The 18,817-nt window shown below is 34.4% G+C and overlaps 2 protein-coding genes across 2 annotated transcripts; one reads left to right on the top strand and one right to left on the bottom strand.

Annotated features, from left to right (window-relative positions):
- Positions 1 to 360: 360 nt before the first annotated feature.
- Positions 361 to 5,682, bottom strand: LOC145583001 (BTB/POZ and MATH domain-containing protein 2-like). Its single transcript, XM_081640099.1, has 4 exons — positions 4,964 to 5,682; positions 3,437 to 3,785; positions 1,620 to 1,896; positions 361 to 869 (listed from the first exon to the last, which is right to left on the bottom strand). The coding sequence occupies exons 1-4, from the start codon at positions 5,377 to 5,379 to the stop codon at positions 685 to 687; spliced, it is 1,227 nt and encodes a 408-aa protein (XP_081496225.1). The 5' UTR covers positions 5,380 to 5,682; the 3' UTR covers positions 361 to 684.
- A 10,626-nt stretch (positions 5,683 to 16,308) lies between these two features.
- Positions 16,309 to 17,607, top strand: LOC145580883 (uncharacterized). The gene is made up of 2 exons (XM_081637967.1): positions 16,309 to 16,782; positions 17,497 to 17,607. Exons 1-2 carry the CDS (start codon positions 16,309 to 16,311, stop codon positions 17,605 to 17,607), a joined length of 585 nt encoding a protein of 194 aa, XP_081494093.1.
- The last annotated feature ends 1,210 nt before the right edge of the window (positions 17,608 to 18,817 follow it).

Below are 18,817 nucleotides of genomic sequence, written 5' to 3'. Positions count from 1 at the left end.
TGTTGAACTTTTGAGATCTTTTGCTAGAACAAGGGATAGCATGTTAAAGATATGAAATAACTTTAGGAATAACATTACCCATGGATAGACAGCCCCAAACCTCAATTACTCAGCAATGAGTGAAACCCGCCCTCTGATCTCTACTGAACATATCTTTGTCATGGAGCACGCTTTTCTTGGATTACCATTCGATAACTACCATACCATATGATTATGTTCCTCTGAATGTGAAGAAGTACCAGAAGTTCTACAAGTGGTGAATAACCCAAGAACATCATGCACTATGATGTAATTCAACTGCATAGCTCCATGGCAATTTACTTCGTTGAATTATATTCTTCAAACCTTTTTCTTGAATCCTTAAGGAAAATATTTTCTTTTGCATTCAAATTTTTTCAAAAGCCACAATGGCAGAACAAATTACAAATATTATGGAAAGAAGAATTTGAACCTGTGCTTTACATAAGAGGTTTCATAGTATATTACTGAGTATTAGCGTTGTCTTATGCAGCACGCCGTAAAATTAACATTTAATAGAAACCATGCTAAAAGAATTGCCCCTATATAACAATATCCGGAGATTACCTTGTCAAATACACTCACAAAGTCTAACAAACAAGGATCTGTTTAATTGTCTAACAACCTAATTTATTAACTCGAATAATTCTACAAGAAATTATGTACTCAATATAACCGCTGCTTCACTCTTCTTCCATTCATGTCGCCACCATCCAGCATAGTGACCTCACTTCCATAGGCAAAAGAAGCCTTAGAATGTTCACTAATTCTCGCTACGTACTCTAGTAGCTCACTAATGACAGACGGGCAGCTCTCTTTGAGGTACTCAAAACCTTCTGTCTGCATTACGGCTGAAACAAACCATTTACAATTTCAGAGAGCTATTCAAAATATCATTAAAGTGATGAAGAATAGGTAAAAGAACCATATGGTCATATTATTTTAATACATAATTGTGGTGATAATCTAAAGAGTGATAATCTACAGATACAAAAGTAAACAAAAGCCAAAAAATGACTACCACATCAAATTAACTGCAGGCCTGCAGCACACTTGACAAATAACATAAATAAGCAGCTTCCTAATTCTTTTTACGAGTATAGAAAAAGTGCCACTATATCAACTTGATTGTATTTGTTAGAATACATTACAGTTTGAGACAAGATACAGATGCAAAAGAAAACAAAAGCCAAAAGCATGACTACCACACCTAAACTAATTGCAGTACACTTAACCAAATTCAAGAAGAAGCTGCTTCCCTAATTCTTACCCATTGAGTCAAGACAATAATATCTCACACACAGAGTGTTGAACATCAAACATAATTACATTCAGTTCTTAAACAAGACTTATAAATTACTCCGTAGTATAATTGCATGAGTTATTTGTACATATCATAAATCATTAAGGCTCTGTTCTATTTATCTTGTTTCCACTTATTTCAGGAAAAATAAGTTCGGGCAGGATTAGGGTTGATATAATTTCAGAAAACATAAGTTCAGAAAATATAAGTTCTGATAAGGGTAATAAGGGCTACACAAGTCCAATTTACAACTAAAACAAGTTCTAATAAGGTCTAAAAAGTTTTCCGTCTAGCTTACCTCTTAGATTTTGATGCAATGCAATGAACTTCAGACACTTGGACTTTAGTTGGAAACACTGATGCTGCTGAGCCAAGGCTAAAGTTGTTGCTACATTATTTATGGCAACATCTCCACTTAGTATAGCCTCACATAGAAGTTTTAGCCTCTCCAGTCCATACCGGTCTGCTGCAGCAAGCATATGCTGAGCCATTAAGGTTGAAGCTCCTTTGTAATTTGAACCAATCAGCTCGTTCATATCTGGCAATTCATCCCAATAAATAAAATGCAGCAAAGCCTGAAATTTAAAACACGAAAAAATTAGAAACTCTACGGAAAAAAAATAAAAAATAAAAAAAAAAATAAAAGAAAAAGAAAAAGAAAAAAAAAAACAGAGAAAGAAAGGAAAAAAAAAATCTCTAATTTTCAAAGATGCAATAGTAATCAAGTAGAAACATTCTTTGAGGCTGCAACAAAGATGCAATAGCTAATTAATAGATTGCTCTAAGCTCAAAGCCATAGCACCTTATGAGATCTGATCCTTCAATAGAAGTAAAATAAATTTATACATAATGACCTATTCAAGTGAAATAAAGCTGTATTGTCAAACACCGGGATAAAATTATAACTTCTTTTACTAACATAGAGAAAAAATGATCATGAAAGATATTAGCAATGCCAAAAGAAAAGTCCCATGAGAGAAGTCTGCAAGGCTTATTTCAACAAAGCCAAAATAAGGCATCAATGTGCAAAACCAAATACAAAAATCTTTATAAATAGAGGGGAAAAAATGGCAAATGCTTCTCTCGATTATGATCCAAAAGCTTAAAATATCCCACATTGAGCCATCTACATCTGGAACGTCTAACGGAAAAGATTTAAATCTCTATTAAGATTTTAGGCATTATCTGCAAAGGTAAAAGAGCATGCAACATCCTGGAGAACCAGAGAAAAGGAAACTCATAAAGTAATCAACTCGAATGTAACCCATTAATCATGCTCCTCTCATGTTCAAACCAAAAACTCACTTGATTATTTTTAATGCTAGTACGGAACAGGGGAGGCCATCTGAGTGTAATCTTCGCAAAAAGATGATACTATTGAGAGGGATTATAACCTGAGTGGTTCTGCAGCTAAGGTGCAATTTAGCAGAAACTATGACCCTTGAAAAATAATCAAGCTCCATGAAGAGACCCCACTGCTATGATTTGTAATCCTTAACAATTGTTGATATTGTTGAGTTAAATATAGGCATATCTTAGCAGCTACTGTTACACATTTCTTAAAGAGCCTACAGGGCAAGATAATTCCTAGGATGAGAACAAAAATAGTACTACTCCATCAGTTGGACAATAATACTAATTTAGATGTCTGGGAAAAAAAAGACACATTTCCTAAACCCCAACTCAGAGGAAATGATGGGGTAAGGATGAGAAAAAATTATTATACACGGTATTTAAACACAAAGTCATTATGAATCCTTGATAGTGATGGATTAAGACAATAATACACCACAAACAAAGCATCTAACAGAAACTCTTTTGCAACGCCATAGGGCAAACATTGCTCTACGGTCTCATCATATATTCATATTGGAGGTAGGGGCTTAAACAGAGATATCTCCTCAGTCCCCACAAGCCAGAACAAGGAATAACACCCACCCCAGTTTCACCACCAATAGACTAAATTTGTCCATTCACGCATTCAAAAACCAATATTATGCAAGTAACAAAACGAAACAGAAGAAATGACTTAAAACAGAGCAGTAATGCAATCAGAAAAAGCAATAATATGCATACAATATTACCAAAGGGTAGAGAAGTAAGACAGAAAAGGACCTTGAACACTGGAGCTTCTATGTCCTCAACTCGTATGCACTGCATATTTTTTTCCTTCATCGGACCAAAAAGTTGAGCCCTAAACACAGGTGATCTGGCTGCCAGGATCACCTGGTGTGCATCAAAAATCTCCCCATCGACTTCAAAGCTTACATCAGTACAGGTCTTGCTCTCTAAAAGTTGCCCAAATTGTTTTCCTATATCAGAGGGTGGGACTGGTATTAAGTATTGTTTAGGTCCCTTTGTATGCGATTGCACAACACCAACAGTGCCTGTGATCACAAGACAATCGTCTTTAAGGTAGTCAGATAACTCCAATGTTGTCCTTTTGTAGAAGCGTTTATAACCCCTGAGACAATCAACAAGTTAGAAGCAAAACCAACATCATGGCAATCACCAATTAAAAATCAGGCCAAAACCAATATCAGGGGAGCCACCAAATAAAAAATCAGGCACATTTTGAAAAAATCAAAACCAACCAACCCCAAAAAAAAGATATTACGAATGAAATGTAAAGATAATGACCATATATATTCCTTTAGAGATAAGTGATAAGGCTCGACATAGAAAGATGCTAAGGGAGTATCTTTTATGTATATGAGGGATATGTACAACATCATGCCCTTCAAGGCTTCAACACAGCTAAAAAACCTATCAAAAAAGTGTGAGATAGAGAAAGAAACAAGCATAAACAAACTAATAAACAAAAAATTTTAATTCACTAGAAGCCCATTCAAATGACTCTTAACAACAAACAATAAACTCTTTTTCTTATTCTTTCACCTTAGTTGCTGAGAAATTGTACTGTAATTGTATATTTACAGAGCTGATTTGAACCAAGATCTAACATGCTTAAAGTCACTTAAGCGAGCTTACTAGAATTTATCCAGATAATAAAGTTCAATAATTTGAAACATAGTGATCATCAAAAACCCTTCGATAAATACAAATGGCTACCTATTTCAGCCAAAAGTCCCATATTTGAGATAGATATCGCCAAAAGTGCCATCCTTCATATACCATCTTCATTATTCAGTCAGTCAGTATCAATCTCCAGGTTCATGCTTGGTTTCTTCATACCTTAATATGTATGTAAGCATCAAACCATCTAAATCAACCCACACTTATCTTAGTTATCTATATATCACAGGTTCACAGCAACATTGTTCCAAACCACTCACCTGATCATAAACATCATGACCGCTATACACTAAACGAGCAATCGAACACACACACCTGATTTAAAAGGCAGACAAAACCTCTAAATAATCTCACCTCATTCAACAAAATCATCCATAAGATTCACCAGCACCCATAACATATACACATAAATTAACACTCAGCATACATACCAATAACAATACATCATACATAGCTAATAGCAGCCTATTTTGTATGATCATCATCCTACCAATCTCAAAAGTCAAAATTACCATCACATAACAAACAAATTCACAAAAATTAACAACAATCATAAAAAAAAATGATCCAATAAACTCTAAAAGTACAAGAAATCTCCAGGCTTACCACATACTACCGCGGTATTTAAGAGTATACGGACCGGTCTCAAGGGGCCGGCCGAAATGAGAATGAACTTTATGATTCTCCTTCCCACTTTGATCTTGAAGCTTCAATTCAAACAAAGCTCTAACATCAGTCCCTTCACTAGCCAAGGCGATGAACAGCGAAACATAGCTCGCGGCATCTTCGGGACTTTTACCATCAGGGTAGAAGTATATAGCCCAGGAATAACCTCCAACCATGAAAGTATCAGAAGCAATGTACTTCCCTATTCCCAGCCCCTTTGACAAAGTATAACCATTAATTCTGAATTCATGGCTTCCATTAATAGTCTCAATGACAGCAATTGATGAGGTAATCGGAGACGAGGAAGATGAAGTAGAAGGATTTGAGGGTTCTATGGAAACCCTAGAAATCCCCATCAATTATCAAGCCAATGAATTCGATTGTGAAAAAGAAAACCCTAATTGACGAGCTGAAATTGGGGGAATTTTGAAATTGATGATGATGACGAAATTGACGAATCGATCGATTAAATTAAAAGAGGTAGAAGTGAAATTGAGAGGATTTAGGGAGGAATTTGAATTGAAAATGAGAGAATTTAGGGTTGAATTTGGGGGAAAAAGTAGCGTGGTTGTACTTTTTGAATGATGGAAGAGACTTTAATTCTCCACCTTGTAGTTAATGTGCTTTTCTGGTGATTGGGCTTACGTATGAATGTATGATAGTCGTTGGTGACTGAATTTTGTAGATGCGTATTTCCTTTTTATTTTATTAGTTATTGGTACGGCTTTAAATACTCGATCCGTTTTCAAATACTTGCTCATTTTCTCCACTTGTAGAGTTAGGAAAAATTGAATAAAGTAATAAAATATGAAGGTAATGGAGTAGGTGGCAGAATAAAAAATTGTAAAAAGCAAAAATAGTGGAGAGAATTGGAGGAGAGAGAATATGAAATTAATAAAATACTACTATGATTTATGTTGGGTCCACTAAGTGTGAAAAATGAATTAAATATTGTAAAAGTTTGCCTAATAAGAAAATGGAGCAAGTATTTAAAAACGGCCGAATAAGGAAAGTGAAGCAAGTATTTAAAACGGAGGGAGTATCATTTAAGCGTAGTCTCTAGTTTTTTTATACTACCTTCGTTAAATGTTACTCCCTCTGTTTTTAAATACTTGCTCTACTTTTTTTTTCGGCCGTTTTTAAATACTTGCTCTATTTCCTTATTTGGAAAACTTTTACAATATTTAATTAATTTTTCTTACCTAGTGGACCCACCATTAATCATATTTTATTAATTTCATGTTCTCTCTCCTCCAATTCTTTCCACTACTTTTGCTTTTTAAAATTTTTCATACTTCCACCTACCCCACTACCTCCATATTTTATTACTTTTCTCTAATTTCTCCTAAAATTTCGCATAAGGAGAAATAGAGCAAGTATTTTAAAATAGAGGGAGTATGTGCAAATTTGAAGGGTGTGGGGTTACCAAGGCAAAATTTGAGAGGGCAAAAATTAACTAGTGTAATGGAAAGTAATTAAAGAAAGGGGAGAGAGAAAATGAGACCACTCTACTTTAAAAGAGGTGGGGAAATATAATTTTATTAGGAGAGAGAGAGAGAGAGAGAGAGAGAGAGAGAGAGAGAGAGAGAGAGAGAGAGAGAGAGAGAGAGAGAGAGAGAGAGAGAGAGAGAGAGAGAGAGAGAGAGAGAGAGAGAGAGAGAGACCACTACACTTAAATAAGGGTGAGGAAATCTGATTTTATTATAAGGAAGAGAGAAAATGGGACTACCCCACTTAAAAAAGGGAGACAGAAAATGGGACCATTCTATTTAATTATTCAAATCTGAGTTTTTAAGTAAGGGTATATCAGTCTTTTTAAGCCTTTTTGTTTACTAAAATAAGAAAAAAAAAAGTTGCACATAATCTTGATCATCCGTTTTTGGCAAAAGTTGCACATAATATTTAACGGAAGTAGTACTCCTTTTGTTTCATATTAATCATAGCACTTTCTTTTAACATGTGTTTCATATTAATTGCAACGCTTTCATATTTGGAAAGGACCCCCATTATTTTATAATTTCTCTCTCCCACTAATCCCACTTTCACAAATATTTTATTTTTTCTCTCTAAGGTTATGATTTCAATAAATCTACACTCTTTGAAGGTAGTAAGTAACCCTATAGTGGGTTTGAGTGTAGTAAGTGCCTATATGGTAGGTTTTGTTCTAGTTTTGTTTTTGTTTTTTGAGTTTAGTATGGTACAAGTTGTAAAGATTTATGCGGGATCGAGAAAAAGGTTAATCCTTCTATTACAATCAGATGATTTAGATAGAAATTTTCTTCACGACTACAATAGATCGATAAACCCCCTCGTTGTAAATCATAGCGATATGAAAAAAGGTATGAAGAATGTCCGATTTGCAAAAACGATCGTAGCTTTGCTGAAAGGATGTTTTTATTTGATTCAATTGTCATGTATTTATTATATTCAAATATCTTTGTAGATATCGTATGACTTTTTACTTATGAATTAATATTTTTTTTTTAAATATATTATTATTTCTCTTTCCTACCAATCCCACACAAACTACTTTTTTTATTATTATTATTTTCTCTCTTACTAATAAAACGAGTACTTTATATTATAAGCCTACTCTATATTTTTCTAGTGAGTAGCTCGGGCGTTACCCTGGTTGCTACTATTTTAGACGTACAATTGATAATTTTTTTATAAATGCTTTTCAAAACTGAAATTGTTATTGTCAACTAAAATTGAGTTGTTCTTTAAGTGTCTTTTTTTTTTCATTGAACCTTTTGCACTTATGTAATTTTTTTTACATATTAATTACATAGTTGATAATTTGTTTAGATGCTTAAATAGCCATTTTTGTTATAATAGGTTAAGAGTTCGAATCTCCATATTGCTATAATTTGTGACATTAAAAAAAAATAATAAAAAAAAATTAACTATACACGAAGTTTTTTTCAATTATTTTCCTAATAAAATTTATTTAATTGTATTGAAAAATGGAGCAATGTGAATATCCATACAACAACATATTTTGTTATTTCTTGAAAAATCTATACTATATATTAAAAGAAAAAGATATATGCAGCCCTTACGGTTGCATATAAAAAGCTAAAAGTAGAAAGAATAGACAATAAATAAACATTTACTACACCGATTTACTTGTGAATTTTAGATAAATTCCCAACTTAAATACTAATGATGTGGATTATCGTGGTGGATTATAGGGTTTGGGATAGACTCAAATCAATCGCAAGACTTGAGGGTTCAATTTTGAAATCTAGATCAAAATTGTTAATATATTTATGAGAATCGAAAGTATATTTATAGGACATACATCCCATGTTAACTAGAACTCTAAAAGATAAAAATAAACCCTAGGAAAGTGAAAACCTTAATTATACCTTATAAAAAGATAAAATTTAGATTTTCCTTAAACTAATTATGAAAATAAACACTGATCCCATTAAACATGCGTAACTTCTGGATTGACGAAACTCAATCTCACGATTAATGGACGATTCGAGCAAAAATTAAAATAAAGCAATTAAATTTCAAACTTGACGCTTTTGATTCGCATCATTCTCCCCTCCTTAGAAAAGCACTTGTCTCAAGTGTTGTCAAAACATGGTCCTCAACTTTGAATGAAGCACAAACACCTTGACCAAGTAGAACTTGGAAAGTATTGTAATTCTCCCTATGAATAACCTTGAAAGGACCTTCTTCAATGCCGTTTTGCCTCCCTTGTAGCTTGGGGTGTAACTTTTGAGCATTCAAGGATAACCAAACATAATCTCCTATGTCAAATGGAGGTTGTTGTATGATTGCCAATGAAGACTCAAATTCTTGTACCTTCCTACCCTTCTTATTCATCTTCTTTTCTTGATAAACACCTAAATAAGTGATATCATTGATGTTTGGTGTTGTATTTTGTTGCTCTTCTAGACTTGGTTGTGGAGCTAATATGGGCGGTAAGGGTTTTAATTTCACCCTCTTTCCATTATGAGCTATTGTGTAGACATTCTCCTTGCATAAATGAATTGCATCATTATCCCATTGCCACGGTCTACCAAGCAACAGAGAACAAGCAGTCATAGGAAGTACATCACACCATGCATTACACTTGTAATTTCCCATAGAAAATGAAACCAAAACTTGATCTTTTACCCATAAGTTCCCAGCATCTGAGAGCCATGAAATCTTGTAAGGTTTAGGGTGAGGTTTGGTTTCCAATTGAAGGGTGTCAACCATCTTTTGAGATGCTACATTAGTTCTAGAACCCCCATCAATTATCAAAGAGCAGCTTCGATCTTTAACCAAACACCTAGAATGAAACAAATTACGCCTTTGTTGTTCATGCTCTTCAAGAGTAGGTTTTGTATGTAAAACCATTCGAAGCAACAATGTGTTATAATCAGGTTCGGGTTCGATTTCCTCTTCATATTGTGACAAGCCTTCTTGTACTCTCAAAGCTAAAGCTCTTTCTTTCTCTCTCTCGACCTTATAATGTAACATAAGAGCCATATGATCCTCGAAAGCCATCATGTTATGATTAGGACATTGTGACTTAATATGGCCCGTACCGAAACACTTGAAGCATGTCTTATCCTTAAATTGCGCTTGTTGAGGAGTTAAAGGTTGTACTTTTAACGAGATACTGCCCTTAGCCGAACTGCCAGAAGCATTGTTATCACTTGTGGATGAAATAATGTCACTTTTGATGGTGTGAGGCCCCGGCTTTGGCGAAAAGTAGTTGCGGGTTTGCTTGGTCTTGCTATCTTGCTACTGTTTTTCAACCTTGCAAGCGAGATGACATACTTCTTCAAAGCTATAGTACTGCTGCAATTCAACTTGATTAGCAATAGGTTGATTTAAACCTATGACAAATTTCGACATCTTTTGCTCATCCTCGTCTTTGCAATCGCACGCTAATGATAACCTTTCAAACTCTTTAATATACTCTGCTACACTCATGTTGTTTTGTTACAAGGAGTTAAATCGATGATAGAGGTCTTGTTTATGGGTACGAGGGACAAACTTCTTACGAAATTTCTGTTTTAACTCAGTCTAAGAATTAATCTTGGATTTTCCATCCCTTACACGCAGAGATTGCATGTTATCATAAAATAGAGAAGCATGCTTTGTTAACTTTAAGATTGCATATGAAAACCGCTTACCATCATCAAGGTCTTTATGATCGAAAATGCGATCAACTCTGCGTTCCCAATCCAAATAAACATCGACATCAAGGTCTCCATCAAATTCGGGGAGATCATGGAGTTTAATTTCATCTTCCTTCTTGGGTATGCTGCGTGAAGAGAAGAGAGAATCACCATCGCTTCGGTTCTTCATGTAATGTTGTAATTTATGGATGAACTCCGTATGGGATTTTAATGCGTTGGTCTCCTTATCTCGGTGTTGGAGGCGTTCTTTAGTTTTGTCCATATGAGCATTGTGTTTCTTAAATTCATCAAGTAGTGCCGCAAACTCGTTTTGGTTTACCATGGTTGTATCAAGTCTAAACAGGGCATCAAATGTGTAGTGCTGTACAGGATTTGTTACAAATGAAATAGGCCTCGAAATTTTGAACAAATAAAATTCAATATGTTAGTAAACTACTGCAGAAATAATCTTTGAAAAATTCTAAGCAGGTTGCTCGCAGTAGCTAAAAACATTCAGTCGCTCCAAACTGACACAAAACAGAGTCTTTATGAATAAGACGCCTAGTTTAATAATTATGCACAAATAAATTCTGAGATTTTGCAGGTGAAAAGTAGACAGAAAATTATCCAGATTCAAAAAAAGAATCGTCGAAAAAGACTTTGTAACGAAGGAGATATAACCACCGGAAATCGGCCTTTTAAACTAACCAAAATAGACAAAAATAGAGCACTTCTAAGATCATGATGAATTGAAAAATTCTTCAAAAACCTGGCTCTGATACCAATTTGATGTGGATTATAGGGTTTGGGATAAACTCAAATCAATCACAAGACTTGAGGGTTCAATTTTGAAATCTAGATCAAAATTGTTAGTTTAATCGCAAAAACTAAAGCAATCTCACGCTCACAATGAAATCAACAATTTAATCAATTTAAATATTCATAACACTCTAATTTTATTTATGAGAATCGAAAGCATATTTATAGGACATACATCCCATGTTAACTAGAACTTTAAAAGATAAAAATAAACCCTACGAAAGTGAAAACCTTAATTATATCTTATAAAAAGATAAAATTTAGATTTTCCTTAAACTAATTATGAAAATAAACACTAATCCCATTAACCATGCGTAACTTCTGGATTGACGAAACTCAATCTCACGATTAATGGACAATTCGAGCAAAAATTAAAATAAAGCAATTAAATTTCGAACTTGACGCTTTTGATTCGCATCAACTAAAAAAGGAAGTATATTAAACATAAAGGTAATACATTTACCATATCGACCAACTTTTATTATTGTTTCAATTCAAATTTCATATAATATTATATATATTATTCCTTTCATTTATTAAGTAAATTAAAGGTAATATAATTCATTTATTTTTCACAAGACTAAAATATAAATACATATGAGGTAAAAAAAAAGTGACAATCGAGACAATGCTCGAACTACACACTGTATACAAATAGTTGAATATAATCATCAAATTAAAGAAATACACAAACTAGCAATCGGGGACATTGCCTGGGACACACACTAGTCAATTATTATAACAAAAATCAATCAATAATTCATAAGCATATATTAAGAACTATATACGGAGTACCCCCTCCGTTTTTTTATAAGCTAGAGTTACTATTTTCGTTCGTTTTTATTATAAGCTAGAGTTCCATTTTTGGAAATCTCTTACAATTTAATAGTATATCTTTACCCACTAATGTCCCCACTCTTCCTTATTTTATCATTTCCCACTCTTCCAATGGTCCCCACTCCCTCTCACACCACTTTAATTTTCAATAAAATACTAACTTTATCTACCCCACTAACATCTCTCCTAACATCTTATTTTATTAAAGCACCTAAAACTCCGTGAAAACTCATCTCTAGCCTATAAAAAACGGAGAGAGTACTATTCATCAATATATAATAATCAATGAATAATCCATACATACTCTGTATATATATCATGAAATAAATACTAAAAGACACTAAAAACAACATGTGCTAATTACTTGATTCTTGGCGTGACGATATGTTTTTGGCCCTTTCATTATTCTCTTGTGAAAAATAATTATACAAGATAAAAATGTAATTTTATTTTTGTTTTTTTTAATAAAAAATTTCCATAAATTTTAAAGGAATAAATGTGATTTGGAAATTGAACATAATAAAATTAAAGGACAGTATAATATAATGAAATAAAAAATTAACAAGAAGGATTCTGAATAGAAAAATTTGTCAAGATATAATTTTAATATATAAACAAAGAAAATGTGTAGTAAAAATTTGTAAATAGAAATTTGAATGAAAAAGAAATGATATCTATTAACTACTACTGAAACAAAATGTTGCTGACGTCATCACTGTCCACATGTCACTATCATAATAAATTGGACATTTTGTGAAAAATTACCTTATAAAACACTTTTTTTGCGAGAAACTACCTAATAAAAAAAATGTTGTAAGAAACTACCTTACAAAAGGGTAAATATTGTAAGAGACTACCCTTGGTCGAAAATTCATCGTTGATTTTTATTTTCCGGCGTTGACCACGTCATGTGTCAATTAAGAAAAAAGGAGAGAAATGGTGAATTAAAAGTCACATGATTGGCTCGTGATGAGGTCAACGTCGAAAAATGAAAGTCAACGGTGACTTTCCGACCAATGGTAGTCTCTTACAACATTTACCCTTTTATAAGGTAGTTTCTTATAACATTTTTTTTATTAGGTAGTTTCTCGCAAAAAAATGTGCTTTATAAAATAGTTTTTCACAAAATGTCCTAATAAATTTTTTTCCCGCCTAAATGCAAGGATGATGTCATCTCTCTCTCTCTCTCTTTCTTTTTTTTTTTTTTTTTTTTTTTTTTTTTTTTTTTTTTTTTGTGGAGTTACTATATTTAACAAATTTGAAATTTGAATATTAGGATCTTCTACATTATAACTAAAAGCAACCTATCAATTTATCCTAAAAAAAGATGAAATAATTGTTAGCACACTAATAAATGGACTCCTACATTGAAATATGTATTAAGCGACGTTGAACAAGAACTATATCATAATTTTGATGAAAATCTAAAATTTTAAAATTACAAATATTTTTTTAGAAGGTGCATAATTCTTATTTATATTTATCCATTTTTTTTAAATGTACAAATTATAAAAATATATTATAAACCTTGCATTGCACAGATTCTAACCTAGTATGATCTAAAACAAACTATAAAATAATCGGTGAATAAAAAAATCGTCAAATGTAAAAATTAAAAAAATAAATTCAATAACGCCATCAAGCTTTGTAATAGAAGAAAATTTGCATAAAAAATAATATGTAATAATGACAGACAAAGAATAATATTTTTAGTTTCTTGACTTGGGATTAAATAAAATAAATAGGTACTTTTTTTTTTAAATAGCACCAAAAAATGTAGTATATTCTTATAGTTTTATAAATAGTTTTAAAATACTTAGTTGATTAACAAGAAGAATAACGGGACCAATTTTTCGCTAAAATACACAAATAATTCTCATATAGTAAAGTACATAGTTTAAAAAAAATGTGTTATATGTGGCTATTTAACAACATATATTCACCAAAAAAAAAAACACATATTCATAGTACTTTTGGACCAAATTATTTTGCATGCTTAAAAAAAGGTATTAAATTGATAACAATTAAAGAGTGAAAAATAGTGCATGGCATGGGATCTAATTTATACATAAGATAGCCAAATCAATGCACTTAAGAAAAAGGATTTGCCGTGAATCTCCTTTGGCACGACAATGGTCAACTAGAACAATTACAGATTAATTACTACAATAAATTCAATAACTGTGTAACATTATACTCTCTCAAATGAACCACCAGTCGTAGCCCCTAAATCCACAGAATTGGCGGATCAGGTCACTCATTCGAATAACAAACCTAAAAGAAAGATAACCCATCAAATCTTTGACAGGAATGGTGATGCTGAGAACCCTTCTATGGATATTGACTCATCCATAACCCCTATGGGTGGGCAACCTTTGAATGTTGTTCCATCGCCGATAATTGCTAATTCACAACCTGCATTGGGTGGACCTAGTCCCAGATCCTTTAGGGATCTTCTGAGGGACACGCAATTGGCGAAATCAGGGGATGGTAATGTCCAGACCTTCGAGGAGGAGGAGGATGAGGATGTTTCTGATGATGATTTGCCACCGAATGATATAGAGGACAACGAAAGATGCCCAATTATACTTCTGACCAAGGAGGAGAAGCAAGCAATTCGTTGACCCTAGAGAAATACTCTCATAATAAGAATGTTTGATGGGAGTCTTGGGTATATGGGTCTAATGAAGCGATTGAAGCGGAAATGGCAACTCAAGGGAGACATGCGTCTTACTAATATTGGGTGTAAGTATTTTATTGCTAGATTCAATAATCAGGAATACTACAATTATGTGTTAACTCAAGGGTCATGGCTAATTGATGACAAATACCTCACTATCCGAAAATGGATGCCCAACTTCATTCCGGAGGAGGCCTCAATCAAAGTACTCACTGCTTGGGTAAGAATTCCCAATCTTTCTGTAGAATACTTTGATAAAGAATTCTTGACCAAAATTGGCTCTAAGATAGGGAAAGTCATTCGAGTTGACAAATCTACTGCCTATGCGGGGAGGGGACAATTCACAAGACTAAGTGTAGAGATTGATTTATCTAAAACTTTACTTTCAAAATTCTGGTTGAAAGGGAAGATTTGGAGAATTCAATATGAGGGGATCAAATTAATTTGCTATAAATGTGGAAAATTGGGGCATATAGGAGATTAATGTGTTTCCTCTATGCCAAATGATAATATGGTAGTTGATCATATAAATGATCAACTAGAAAATGACAAGGTACTAGGAGAACAGAGACCGGAGAAACCAGAGGAACACCATGACTTTGGCTCATAGATGCTCGTAAAAAAACTGGTTCGGAAAAGACCTCCTAAACCGGATAAAGGCTTGAACCCGAGTGGCAAAGATAATCCTTCAGCAGTAAAGCAGCCGGTTCAGCGGAAGGCGCTTAACTCGAGTTCAAAACAGAATCCGGAAGTACACTCGGGGTTAAGATTTAGTGCTCTAAATCACGAGAATATATTGGAGGAAGGGAACAAGAGGATATTCATTTGAATGATTTTGTTTCAAAAGATATGGTAAATATCTCCCAAAAATCTTTCAATAATATATCCAACCAAATCCTAACCATCAATTTAGGTGATTCTTCCTAAAATTTATCAAAAGAAATTTCTTTTCACCTAGGGAATAATAAAGGCAGTGGAAAAAAAGATAATCCCAAGGAAAAAAATAGCCTAAATTCAAGCTCTCAAATTTATCAAAAAAAGCCAATACCAAAAATAACCCCTTGAGGTCAATTGAAAATATTCCTACTGATTCTTTTCCAAATAAAATTACTCATGAAAACAGGATTAGTGGGAAGGAGAATTTAATTCTCACTGCCTCGGGAAGTATTGAACAAAGTGTCCAAAATTCGATTGTAAAGGAGAGTAGTAAGGCTAATCAAGAAGAGCATTAAGAAGCCATTCACCATGAACCAATATCCCAACAAAGTGATCACCTTGAAAATTCTCTTGGAGAAAACATTGTTTGCGGGGCAACTGATGGAGATACCGTATTTGACCATTGTCGACCCCCTGACACACATTCTGGAAGTACGAATGGAGACGTGGATAGAACCGGTACCCTAACCACCAGAATTGGTGGTGAATGTACTAATTCCACTTGATGTTCAACAAGTGATCAAACGAATTCAGGATGCATGTATTAGTACCTTATCTCATATACCTGATTTAATGGAAGATCGATCACCAGTCTTGGATAACCAATTTTCACCTATCTCTTGCATGATATGGAATGTTCAAGGGGTAGGGAGTAGAGAGTTTTTTACTGCTCTTAAAGAAATTGTATGGATTAATAAGCCCAATGTTATTGCTTTAGTTGAAACCCACATGGTGGGACAACAAGCAGAATATATTGCAACTCGTATTGGCTATAATGGACATAGGAGGGTGGATGCACAGGGGTTTAGTGGTGGTATATGGATTTATTGAAACCAGAGATTGTGTTGGTGGAACCAATCCGTAAACATAACCAATTTATTAACATGGAAATAAAACGAGTTGGAGGGGAACCATGGTACTTCTTGGCATTCTATGCAAGCCCAGATCCAACTAAGAGACAGGAATTGTCGAGAGAATTACAGAATTTTGCCAATAGCCATAATAAACCGTGGCTATTAGCTGGTGATTTCAATGACACTAGGTTCTCGTGGGAGAGAAGTTCTAGTTGTGTGGAGGCAACCCGAATATCCGCAAGGTTTAATGAATGGGTAGAGGATGTTGGTTTACTTGAAATTGAATTTTGTGGAGCCTCCCATACTTGGTTTCAGGGGAATAGTGTTGACACGTGGCAAAGTGCTCGTCTTGACCGAGGACTATGCAATGGGGAATGGAGTTTAGCTTTTCCAAATGCAACTGTCCGCCATCTCTTGGTGGTAAATTCGGACCATTGTCTGATCTTTATAGCTCCCAATGGCTTTGCCCCGATTACTAATGTTAATAAACCCTTCAGATTTCAGGTAGCATGGATGACACACGAAAACTTTCGAGATTTTATTGAAAGTAAATGGGACAAAGATGCTCCTCTTGTGCCACACTTACAAAGGTTAGCTAATGATCTTCAAGATTGGAATCAACATACCTTTCATAATATTTTTTAAAAAAGAGAAATTTATTGGCTCGAATTGCTGGTGTGCAAAAAGCTTTAGCTTTACAAAAAGCTAAAGATTTAATAAAACTTGAGTCGAAACTTAGAAAAGAGTTACATCAAGTTTTAGAGCAAGAAGAGCTATTGTGGTACCAAAAATCAAGGGTGGATTGGATTAGGAACGGGGATAGGAACACCACCTATTTTCACCTAAGCACAATTACAAGATGTTGGAGGAATAAAATCTCGAGCATAAAGAGTACTTCTAATGGAGAGTGGCTAACGAATAAAGATGAGGTTCAAGGCACAATAGTTGATTATTTTAAAACTTTGTTCACTGAAGAAGAAATGCAGGAACATGAAGATCTTCCTAGGGATATTTTCCCTGAATTTAGTACTAGGGACTGGGAGTCCATGCTTCGTCCCTAAACTAAGTGTGAAATCGACGACTTTGTTGTAAAGAATATGGGTGCTCTTAAGGCTCCGGGTCCGGATGGTTTTCAAGCTCTATTCTTTCAAAAAAAAAAATTGGGATCTCGTTGCTGATAATGTATACAAGCTTGTGATGGATGCTTTGAATGGCAAGGGATTACCAAATAACCTTAACGAGACATTCATTGTCCTTATCCCAAAAATTGATAATCCGGAGTTGGCCTCTCAATTTCGTCCTGTAGGACTTTGCAATGCGATTTATTAAATTATCACAAAGACAATTGTTAATCGAATCAAGCCTATGATGACCCATCTTACCTCAAGTACCCAAACTAGTTTTGTGCCGGGGAGACAAATCACTGATAATATAGTGATCGTACAAGAAGTTATTCATACTATGCGTAACAAACAAGGTCGAACGGGTTTCATGGCTATTAAAATAGACTTTGAAAAGGCGTATGACCGTCTTCAATGGGACTTCATCCATGATACATTGCTGGAAATCAGATTTCCTCCGAGATTAGTAGAAGTAATAATGGAATGCATAACTACGGCCTCAATGAAAGTCCTATGGAACGGAGAACCTACTGACTCCTTTTCTCCAAGCCGTGGGATTCGCCAAGGGGATCCTCTCTCCCCGTATATTTTTGTTTTATGTATGGAACACCTTAATCAAATTATTGAGGAATCAATTATCCTCAATAAATGGAAACCCATACGGGCTAGCAGAAATGGTCCCAAATTGTCAAATTTGTGCTTCGCGGATGACATCATATTGTTTGTCGAAGCCAATGTAACTCAAGTTGAAATTATTAGGGACTGCCTTGCACGATTCTGTGTAGCGTCGGGCTCCAAGGTTAGCTTCACTAAGTCCCATGTCTACTTCTCCAGTAATATGCAGCCGCAAGAATGTGAGCAAATCTGCGGGGCTTTGGGGATTGATGCTACTGACGACTTGGGTACTTACTTGGATATGCCAACCCTCACAAGCAGAGTAACTATGAACACCTTTGACTATTTATGTGAAAAAATAGATAGAAGGTTGTCGGGATGGAAGACCAAATATCTTTATCTTGCTGGGCGTATAACTCTTGTGAAGTTTACCATCACAACTATGGATTCGTATGCAATGTAAACCGCTCGCCTTCATAGGGGTATTTGCGATGACATCGATATAAAAGAACTAGGAGGTTCGTATGGGGAGGGGATGAAGAACATCGTAAAATTCACCTTCTTTCATGGGAATGCATCCAAAAGCCAAAGGAACAAGGGGGTTTAGGAATACGTTTTGCTCGTCAAGCAAATGCAGCCTTTTTAACTAAATTAGGTTAGCACATGCTAACCGAACCTCACTCACTTTGGTCAAATGTATTAAGAAGTAAATACTACAAGGGGCGATGTGATATAGACATGTTCGAAGCAAGGTCTAATTTGTATGTCGAATGTATGGAAAGGGATAACTGAAAATGCTAGCA

The sequence above is a fragment of the Chenopodium album genome, chromosome 15, assembly GCF_948465745.1.
Source record: "Chenopodium album chromosome 15, dcCheAlbu1.1, whole genome shotgun sequence".
Classification (NCBI taxonomy): Eukaryota; Viridiplantae; Streptophyta; class Magnoliopsida; order Caryophyllales; family Amaranthaceae; genus Chenopodium; species Chenopodium album.
This window is presented reverse-complemented; position numbering and strand designations above follow the sequence as displayed.